Source organism: Crocodylus porosus, unplaced genomic scaffold, assembly GCF_001723895.1.
Source record: "Crocodylus porosus isolate Cpor-Errol unplaced genomic scaffold, CroPor_comp1, whole genome shotgun sequence".
NCBI lineage: Eukaryota > Metazoa > Chordata > Crocodylia > Crocodylidae > Crocodylus > Crocodylus porosus.
Genome location: NW_017728934.1, coordinates 4,606,409 through 4,617,163, shown reverse-complemented (window position 1 = coordinate 4,617,163; position 10,755 = coordinate 4,606,409). Strand labels below are relative to the sequence as shown.

The 10,755-nt window shown below is 48.0% G+C and overlaps 1 protein-coding gene across 2 annotated transcripts in view; it reads left to right on the top strand.

The window, feature by feature from the left end:
* The first annotated feature begins 5 nt into the window (after positions 1–5).
* Positions 6–10,755, top strand: part of CEPT1 (choline/ethanolamine phosphotransferase 1) — a 52,839-nt gene continuing 42,089 nt past the window's right edge. For both annotated transcript variants that reach the window (XM_019546364.1, XM_019546365.1), the window contains exons 1-2: positions 6–92; positions 2,768–3,177. In XM_019546364.1, coding sequence (XP_019401909.1) covers positions 2,782–3,177 — 396 coding nt within the window. In that variant the 5' untranslated portion in view covers positions 6–92; positions 2,768–2,781. The remainder of the gene's footprint in view (positions 93–2,767; positions 3,178–10,755) is intronic.

The window sequence follows — 10,755 nt, the reverse complement described above, 5'->3', positions numbered from 1 at the left end:
CGCAGCCGCGCTCCGCCCCCTCCCCTCCCCACCCTCCTTTACGGCAGTTGCAAAAAGGCCGTAAAAGACGCCGTCCGCGGGAAGAGCCTGAGGTAAATGCCGGGTTGTAGAGTGGGGCCGCGACCCCCTGTGGTCTCGGACCTAGCGCCGGGGTGTGGGGGGCTGTGTCTGGCCGGGGGTCGTCACTGCTCCAGCCGGGGTGGGGGTGGTGCTGCGGGGCCTACCCCATCCTACCCTCACACGGGAGGATGCCCCCGCGGTAGTTACTGCCCTTGGCTCCCCCGGGCCCTGCTCCAGCCCCCACCCGCATCTTTAGGCACCTGAGTATTTTTCCTGCACTTCCTCTAACCCCTCGGCTCAAATTGTCTCGGGCCGTGATCGTCCCCGCCCCCCCGGTTCTGCGGGCCTGCATCTGAGAGCAGCCCCGCTGCACGGCCTGCGGCTCCCCGCACCCCCCGCCCCCCTTGCCCCGGGGCTAAGAACTCCCGGCAGTCGAGACCCACCTGCGGCCCTGGCTGGGCTCAAGAGTGTCCCCGGTCCTCGCCCAGCTTGACCCCCGCCCATCGCTTCTTGTGAGCTGGGTGGCAGATTCAAAACCAACCCGATGGATTACAGCAATCGGGAGTCATAGTAGAGATGATCTCTTTTATTATTTTTTTATTGGCAAATATCTTTGCCGGTTGAACTGGTTGTCTGACAACTGAATTGGTGATCTTTTATTGCAAGATTTTTGCAACAAAAAAATTAATTGCAACCTTTCAGGCACAAGCCCCCTTCATTGGGCATCAGAGACAAGGTTGTAAAGGTTCTTCTGGGTCGAAATGAAAGTTCGTATTTCATAGGATTTCACAGAGGGAAAACTCCTGGGCAGTCAGTTCATAGCTAGTTTAAAGCCTCTTGCTTCCTGTGAGGATCTGTGATAATGCAAATTACCTTGAAACAAAGGCAGGAGCATGATCTCTGGTTTCAGGTGGTCACTCTTGCTTCCTGCTTGGGAAGATATGAAGACTTAATTTTTAAAAATCGGCTAAAATTCAATATCTTCCATGTGTCAGGTATCCAGGTTGTAGCCCTACTGGTTTAGAGGAAAAGGCAATTGTAGTAGAGATGATTTCTTTTATTAGACCAACAAGATTTTTGCAAAAAACATTCTTTAATTGCAGTCTTTTGGGCACAAACCCCCTTCATCGGGCATCGGAGAAAAGATTGTAAAAGTTCTCCTGAGTAGAAATGAAAGTTTATATTTCATAGGTTTTCACAGAGGAGTCAAGAGGAAAACTTCCCTGGGCAGTTGGTTCATAGCTGGTATGAAGCTTGTCGCCTCCTGTGAGGTTCTATGATGGTGCAGATTACCTAATTCCTTGTGGAGAGGCCTGGCAGTGGGGATGGGGATCAAGTTGGGTCAAGTTGAAGCCCACATTTATCTGCTTAGTTTCTCTACTTATCTTCTAACACCTCAATCTCCTCACATCTCATGGCACCTCGTTGAGAGGGGTTGTGCTAGGAACAGCAGTCGCAACGTAGTAAATGTGTTGCTGACTTAGACAATCAGGGCTCATAGTAGCGATGATATGTTTTATTAGACCAACAAGATTTTTGCAAATGACTTGGAAACATTTGATTGATGACTTAAATGTTTTCATGTTTGCATTATCCTGTCACTAGAGGTAACGGCTGTTCTGCTGTTTCGCATTGCCCGAGTGCAGCCATGCTTCAGATCAGTCAACTTTCTAGTAAAACTAGAAGAGGTAGAAACTTATCAGGGACTTGAAATGAAAGCTTTGAATTCCTGACAAAATAATTTAGAATCTTCCTTCTTTCCTATCATTATACAAGTTGAATGTCTCCAACGGGGCCGACCCATGACTTTTTTGGGCCCCTGATCTGTCAAAAAATCAAAATTGTGGTTAATTGCAGTATAAACTCACTGAAATAAAATGTTCGGAGCTGGGCTTCATGCGTGTGAGCTGTGCTGCGGAGGGCACGGGGAGGGGAGCAACACGTGCTAGGGATGCCTGGGTACGGTCCCTGGGGCCGGAATGGGAGCAGAGCTGGGAGCTCCTCCCCTGCTCAGCCAGGAAGGGGCTTCCTACCTCCATTGAGCCCTTTAAACATCAGGTGGGGGGGGCATGGCCCCTTAGCTGCAGGGCCCCCTGCGGCTGCTGGTTCCACAGGATAGGATGGGCTGGCCCTGGTCTCCAAATAATGCTTTAAGTAAAGTTTAACTTGTCATGTGTAAAGTCTCTTTCCTTTCAGAGAGAGAATTGAATACCTAGTTTCCTTGTACTGGTTTTAAATATGCTTATTCTTGCGTACATGTGTGAGAAGCAAGATGGGAGAAACAAGCCTTGCAATTGAAGCTGGAGGTGAAGAGCTTTGTAATGCTTGTTGGGTTCTGATGCAAATCAGTGGTATATGTTTCTAGCTCCAACGGAAATTAGATTACAGACAGTAGGATATTTGCCAAAACGGGTATCAAGGAGTGAAAACTTGCCACTAGTCACTAGAATTCATGTTTTATATATTCATTAGTAAATGAACTGAGATGATGCCCTCAGACTCCAAAGTCCTTTTTCTCTTCCTAAACCCTGAACGTTTCCTTAAAATGTTTATATTCAGTACTCATCTGGACTGACAACTGTCAGACTGCTAATGATTTTTCATTTCCTAGCTTTCAAGATCAGACTGAGTATATTTTTCTGCTTTAAATATGCCATTGGTCAACTGGCTAAGCTAAGATATTAACAAAAAATTCCTCATTTTCCAGAAAATCAGGATCTTATGGCACTTCGCAACAGCTATCGTCTGCCAAATAAAAACTCTGAGGCTAACCAATCCATGAGTGGGCATCGGTCCTTAAAGAAGCGATGTGGAGAGTCACATTCAGAATCTCCTGTAAGCTGTGGTCGTGTTCCTGCTGCAGGATGTGTACTAAGCAAATTAATTCAGTTGCCTACACCTCCATTGTCAAAGCACCAGCTCAAGCGATTAGAAGAACACAAATATCAGAGTTCTGGACGGTCCCTGCTTGAGCCACTAATGCAAGGTTATTGGGAGTGGCTAGTTGGAAGAGTTCCAGGCTGGATTGCCCCAAATCTGATCACCATCGTTGGACTGTTAATAAACATATGTACAACTCTAATATTAGTGTATTATTGCCCAACAGCTACGGAGCAGGTAAGAGATGACCTTCTAACAATCGTATTTATCGTAGGGATGTAAATATTGCTTTAAAAATTACTTTTAACCTCCTCTAATTATATTAGTTAAAGAATTACTCAGTCCTACGGCAGAGGGGCAGGGTGACCTGGGGAGTCAGGGCCACGGCTGATATGTGGGATTGTGGCATGGCAGTCCCAGTAGGTGAGAGCTCCTGTGGGTGCTATGGGGGTTTGTGCAGTGCACCCCTGCGGCACCCGGTGGCAGCTCTGCCACTGTTAGCTCCTATTTAAGCCCTGCACACCCCATTGGGCACCTTTGCCTGGCTCTGTTCCCCCAGGTAAGCACTAGTTACCTCACTGCTGCAGCAGCATCATCATGCTGCAGCCCAGATCCACACTGCCTCCTGGGCAGCCCCTGCTGGAGCAGCTCCCCTGACAGAACAGCGCTGAGTTGGGAGGTAAACGGTATAAATATCATTACCGTTTAACCTTTTATTTCTAATTTATCATGAGTGAATGGCAAGGACCTGACTGGTTTGAATTTTTGTATTTGAGGAAGAAATACTCTCTCTGCCTGACCAATATTTCTGATTTTGCACTGTTCTGAAAACAAAAATGCTGTGTGAGGCACTTTGAATCCACTTGTTCCTCTTTATAAGAAGAATATGACCCCTTATTCCTCTTTATAAGAATATGAGTGGATTTCTGGGTTGGAGGCCCACTGAATAAAATAGTTGGGTCGTTCTGTCCTGTGTCAAATCTTGAGTTAAGGCTGCTTGGCAGCAGGAGAGAACAGTCGGAAAAGGACAGGAAGGTAGTTTAAATTGCTTTTGCATCCCCTGTGTAGAGGCCACTGTACGTGTGGTGAGGAGTGAATTGTTCTTGCAAAATCTTCAGGGCTTGCATGGAATTATTTGGAAAGAGAAACTAGAACATGTTGGGGTTTTTTTTTCTTTCACTGATTATTGGGATGGTAACATCTCAAGTTTCTATCTGGTCTAGTGTTTCCCGTTGTGTTGTAGTTTGAGTTGACTGGTAGCTAAGTTGCTTATGAACTCCAATCGAGTTCCAACATAACCAAAAAAAAAAAAAAAAAAAAACTACATTAGGTGCCTGATTGTATAAGATCTGGCAGCTGAGGAGAACTGGGCAGTTTTTCATATTTTCTGTGCAATTAAACCAAGCTTATTAAAAGCCCTTCTCTCTTAGTGATCTGATGACAGCCCAGAGTGTTTGTATTACTTTAGGCCCTGAAAGCCTGAGACCTGGACCAGGGCCCCATAATGCTATGTGCTGTACAAACATAAAATCAATAGCATCCTCAAAGAGCTTACAACATAAGATCCTGTGGTGATGTAAGAAGTCAGGGTAGAAAGGGGAAGGGGTTTGTTTGTTAGATTTTTGTTTTGGGGCAGTAAAGCTCATAACCTGGCCTGAGGGGACTTGCTGAGATTATTAGTACTACCAGTTTTCTTCCTTACTAAATCATCCATATAAGGCATTTGAAATCTGTAACTCATTTTCATGTATTAAAGGACAGTAAATGTCTAAAAAGTCTCAAAAGCTTATTAAACTAGCTTCTTTTCCATCTAAGCTTACTGTTTAACTTGATGGGTGCATCTACACATGCAGTTAACCTGATGTAGTAAACTCTGGTGCAGTTTGGAGTCCACTGCTCCCAGGCTCAGTGTCTACACGTGCTTCTGGGATTGCAGGAATTCAAGCCAGGGTGGAGCAGCCCCAGGCTCCAGGTGATGGTGTCAAGTGGTGGAGGGCCTGGCTGGTGCATGAGGGTGCTATAGTGAGGGGCTAGCCAGCAGACAGTAGCACCCTTGTGCCCCAGCCAGCCCCAATTACCATCTGCATATGTGTTGCAGCAGTGTAAATTACTCCACCATAGGATACTGTCTGGGACAAGTACTATCTTACAGCGGAGTTAATTAATTTCCTGTACCCTAATATGGGCATGCATGTAGACTGACACTTTACTGTCTTTACTAATTAGCCAACTCCACAGTAAAGCACACATGTAGATGCACCCAGTGAGACTGATAAGAAGTGCTAGTCTGACCCATTTTTGTGTTCAGTTGTTGTTGAGGTGTTCACCTGCTCAAAGCATGTTGCGTTGTGCAGCTGAAGGAGTATCTTTGAATCGAATAACATATGGTTTGATTTTATTTAAATTTGGGGGGAGGGGTGGAGATCAGGAGTTGAATCGGCAGATGTTACCTAATTAGTGAGTCTCTGATTTGGTCAACTGGCTGAGCTAAGATTAACAAAAATATGTCTTTTTCTCAAAATCAGCGTGCCATATTTCACTTTTTAAAATGAAATTCAGAAGTGAACCTCAAACTTGAAGATTTCTTAGTGAAGGCTGTCAGTATAGGCTTCCTTTTCAAGTTGATTGCATTCCAGCTTGTCTATATGTACTACCCACTACTGCAGCAATATTGCAGTGAGAGAAGCAGTTCCTCAAATAGACAGCAGCAGCAATGTGTATGATCTGGACCCACTTATGACATGTCAACTATTTTCATGTAAGGAAAGTCCATGGTTATATAATGTTAATGTTAAAAATAAGTTGCTCTCTCCTGTACTTACATTTTATATGATTTCTTGGATTGTGAGCTCTCTGAGCAGGGAATGCCAGGCTGTCCTTCAGTGCCTAGTTCAATGAGATGACATTACTAGGGATAATGGCTTTCTCTGTTTAAAAAAATTCAAAATTCTCTGATTTAAAACCCCCCAAATCCTCATTTTTCAACAATTAAAATTAAACACCACTCATATACAAACAGGTATTTAGGTGTATATATATAGGTATCAGTTGAACACAATGTTTTATTTGATATATTGTGATTTTAAAACAGTTTGGAAGCTTACCAGTGCCTCAATCATTATAATAAAATAACTTCTAAATACCTATATGTTTTGGTGTTTGATTTTTGGCTTTTTTATCATAGAAAATCAGAGCTCCCCTGCCCTCTTTGCCCACCAGGACATGGGTCCAGCTGCAGCTGTCCCCCCTGCTGCTTTGTGGCACTGAGCAGCCATGATGTGCCAGTGCCCTGCCCATGATGTTGCCCCTCACTTCCAACCCACTGCCCCCAGGCCTCAGTGGGTGGGATCCAGCATGGGAAGGAGCAACACATTACCATGGTCACCAAGGTGAGGTGCCCTCTGCTTGCCTGGCAGCATCGGGGGGGGGCACAACTCCAAGCTGCTGCCAGGAGCTTCATATCAGCTGTGCCACCATGGCTGCTAAGGTAAGGTGACGCCTTGACAGAGGTGCAGAGTTGTGCCCCCTCACTGCTGCCCAGTGGGTAGGGGGCACCTCCCTATGGAACAGTCATGGTAGTGGGGCGCTCCTTCTGACACTGAGTCCCATTTGCTGGGTCTTAGAGGCAACTCCTGCCTGGTGCTGGTCTGATCGGGTTGTGGCCCTGTGCCCCACTGTGGGTGTAGAAATCTTGGGTGCCGCCTGTCTGTGATCACCCTCCTCCTGCTCCTCGCAGCCCCTTGCAGGCTGGAACTCTGCCAGCCTGCAAGGGGAAACCTGAAGTTTCCTGGGTTTTTGTCCTTTTTAAGGGGACAATCCGTGATTTTCTCCTTCATAGAAGAAAATCCACACTTTTTCCATGGGAAATGGAAAAGCCCAGATCCCTAATCGTTACTAATTGAGGACTCCCATCAAAGAAGATAAGTGACTACTGTTTTACTTAAGGATTGTAATATTCAAGATGTATCTAGCTTAGGGTTACCATATGTCTGCTTTCCTGGACATGCCCTCTTTTTGGATCCTCCCATCTCCATCCAGGCTTCTTTTAAAAATATGATCAAACATCCAGGGTTTTGGTTAGCTCAGCTCCAAAGTTTTTCCTGGCTTGCCCTAGCAAGAAGCTGCTTGGGATTGTGGGGAGTGGGGGAAGGCAGTTGGAGGCAGGGCGCACACGCACAGGGTCAGTATGCACCTGGCAGGGGGGTGAGAGCAGCCTCACAGCTGCAGGCAGGTAAGTCTGTGGGGGGGTTGGAGGGCCTGGGCTTGGGGACTGTTGCAGGGGGGAGGTGCCTGCCCCTCCAGTGGCGGAAAGGACTGTCTGGGGCTTCTGGGGCAGCAGGGAGCTGCATGGTTTGGACAGTGGCACCAGAGGGGTGGGGTGGCAGGAAGAGTCTGCAGGGCTGGATGCGGGGCTGCGGGTTGGGAGTGAGGGGCACCAGCAAGGCTGGGGGGTGTGGAAGGCTGTGGGTCAGCAGTGAGGGGCACTAGGAGGCCTGGGAGGTGCTGTAGCTTGGGAGTGAGGGGCACCAAAATGGGCAGGGGCAGGGCATTGGCATATCACTGCCCCCCACAATCATATACCTCCCTGAGCGTTCCCATGTGACAGGTATCTTTTTGGAACTAGAAATATGGTAACCCTAATCTAGCTAAATTTATATTATCTATACTATTTTTTGGTGGAAAATACTGGTATTAAAAACCTCTGAATGCTAGCTCAGGTGAGGAGTTGGTAGCTGCTGATGCTTTTATATGCTTAGAACAAGTCTAAAATAATATACTGGTTAAAGGACTGGCTTTTTTTTTTATCTTAGAGGTGCACTGATACATCAGTCTGATATCGGATTGCCACCAATACAAAGAAAATTGAATACATCGGAAATAGGCTAAATCAGACTGATAAGTTGGCCAATAAATGGTCTGTGCATGCATGCAGCACAGGTGGAGAGGACCACAGCCTGGCAGCATGGAGAGCTGCGTCCAGCTGGTAGGTCTGGTATGGTGGAAGGGGAGAGAAGGGGAATAGGGGTGCAGATCAAGACTCCCACGGGGAGGGAGGTGTGGAATGGGAGCAGGGGCTGCTGGGGCGGGCACAGGATGGAGCGGCAGCTCATCTGGTGCTCACCTGCTCGTCCAGCGGCTCTGCCAGTGTTCCTGCCACTCCACTAGGAGAGTGAGGGGAGGCATGTGCCTGCTGAAGCCAAGGCTGCACCAAGCTCTTCCTGGTGGGACGGGGCTGCGTTGGGAGGGAGTTATAGGGAAGGCGCTGCTGTACTCCTCAGTGCAGCCCTGCCCCGCTGAGAAGAGCTTGGCGCAGCCCTGGCCCCAACCCACCCCACACAGCTCTGGGAGCACATGCCTTCCTGGACAAGCAGTGGGAGCAGCGGTGGAATCCGCCTGGGAAGCAGGTGAGTGCCAGACAAGCCACTGGACCAACGGCTCCTGGCCAAGCAGCACGCAGCAGAGAGCCGCTCCCCACCCCTCTTCTCTACACCCCCTGGATGAGCTGCCGCTCCATCCCGTGCCTGCCTTCTCTAGCTGGGCAGCCCCTGCCCTACCCCCATGCCTCCCTCCCTGCAGGGGCCTTGATCTGCCCCCCTCCCCCCACACCTTTTCCTTTCCCCCTCCCACCACACCAGACTTACCAGCTGGAGGTAGCTCCCCATGCTACCGGTCTGGTATGGGAAATCAGATCGGTATCAGCTGATATGCCTCTTTAAAAATTGGCTATCAGTATCAGCCACAAAAATCTGTATCGGTGCACTCCTAATTTTTTTCAGACTGCTTGGACTAGTACAGTGGTTTTCAATGTTTTTACCCCCCCCCCCCCTCAGAAAATGCCAGCTCTTAGTCTTCGTTCCTTTTTTTCTTACTACAGAAAAATAATAGAGCAATTCTTCTGTTGCAGAGAACTCAGCCCACAACAGGTCGGAATGTTTTTGACAGTAGGAATTTCTATTTGAAATCTCTGGGTTTATCTTATGAATCATGTTTACATACCTACTAAAGCTAATGTTGCCTGGTACCCCAGGGTACCATATTATCCTACTGTAGTGATTTGCCATTATGTCAGTGGAAGACCAGTCCTTAGAAAAAAGTCTAGGCTATGCAAGCCCACAAGTCACTCCTACATCAAATCAACATAAATCAGAAGCCAAGGAGATTGAAGCTCTTCATCCATATTTGTTAAGTGTGCACCAATAAAGAATTTTTTGGGATGATACAGATGGCTAATTATAGACCAGCCATATCGACTTATACCTATCTGATTGCTGATATTCAGCCCAACAACATGGAGAGCAGCATCCAGCTGGTAAGTCTGTTGGAGGGAAAGGGTGTGGTGGAGCCAGATTGAGGGGGAGGGAGTGGGGCTGGAGCAGGGGCAGACTGCACAGCCGGGGCAGGGCAGGGTGTGGGATGAAGCCGTGGCTTGTCCAGAGGGTACAGGGAAGAGGGGAGCAGCTTCCACTGCTGGATGCACCTCTGGGGGAGCATGTGTCCCCTGGATCTGTGTGTTGGGCAAGGGGAGTCTGTGCTAGCCTCTTCCCAGAAGGGGCTGGCCTTGGGCTGCTCTTCGGGTGGGTGGGGGCAGGGCAGGTGGTGGCCAGGATAGTTGCAGCGAATTTTGTGTGGTTATAGTCCACCCCATAGCTCCTTTCCCAGCACTGCTGCTGCCTGCCCTGCCCCGCTGAGCCCGACCACAGCCCAGGCCCAGCCCCTCCTTTCCTGGGAGGAGGCTGGCACAGCCTCCAGCCCTGAGCACACAGCAACAGTTTGCCCTCGCCTTGCGCACAAATCCATGGGGCACGTGTCCTCCATGCCTCCCCCGGGTTGCGTGCAGCAGTGGGAGCTGCCCCCGCTTCCCTATGCTCCCTGGATGAGCTGCAGCTGTGTCCCGTGCCCCACCTGGCCCCAGCTGTGCAGTGCCTGCCCCTGCCCCACTTCCTCACCACAGGGGCCTTGATCTGGCCCCCCCATACCCCTTCCCTCCCCACCCCTTTTCCTCACAACAGACTTACCAGTCAGACACTGCTTTCCAGGCTGCCAGGCTGCGTATCAGCTATTGGATCAGTATTGGCTGATTTATGGCTGGTTAATAATTGGCCATCTGTATTGGCCCAAAAAATCTTTATTGGTTCACCCCTATTACAGTTCCATGATTAAACACTCAGAGTTCAGGACATGCTTAAGTTTCTGAATATATGTTTAACTTCCCCTTGTATATTTCAAAAGTCTAGTTGTATTTTTTGAGAATTATATGATCATACAACAACTAAAACTTGTTCAATATTGTTAGTTGCACTCAGCATCACTAAAGGTGTACTATCCCCTCCATAATAGGGTAAACAAAAGTAATTTTATAAAGGACTATAATGGAAGTGATTTGTCTAAGCATAAGGCATAAGACTCCCATAACTGAAGGAGTCTACAAGGTGCCACCCTGTTTTCCTTTCTTCCTAAGGCTAAAAGCAGAGGAAGCTTTTTATCCTGAGATCGTGCAGAGGTACAATCCCATTGTCCCACTTTAAGTATCTGAGAGAATTCCGTTCCCCTCCCCCCTTTCTCCTCCCCACCAATTGTATAAAAGATTGTCCACGCGTGTTTTGATGCGAGTCAGAGCCCAGGATAATCAGACCTGGAATAAACCCTACATCTGTTTTTATTAGTAGATGTTTTGGATGGGGGAATCCAGGAAAAAGATGACAAAGCTGAGATGGAAATACAAAGCGCCCGAGCAAGGGACTAACAATCGAGGGATGGGGGAGAGGAGGGGAACGCGACTAGGTTACATACGATACAATGTTAGCCAACTAAGCC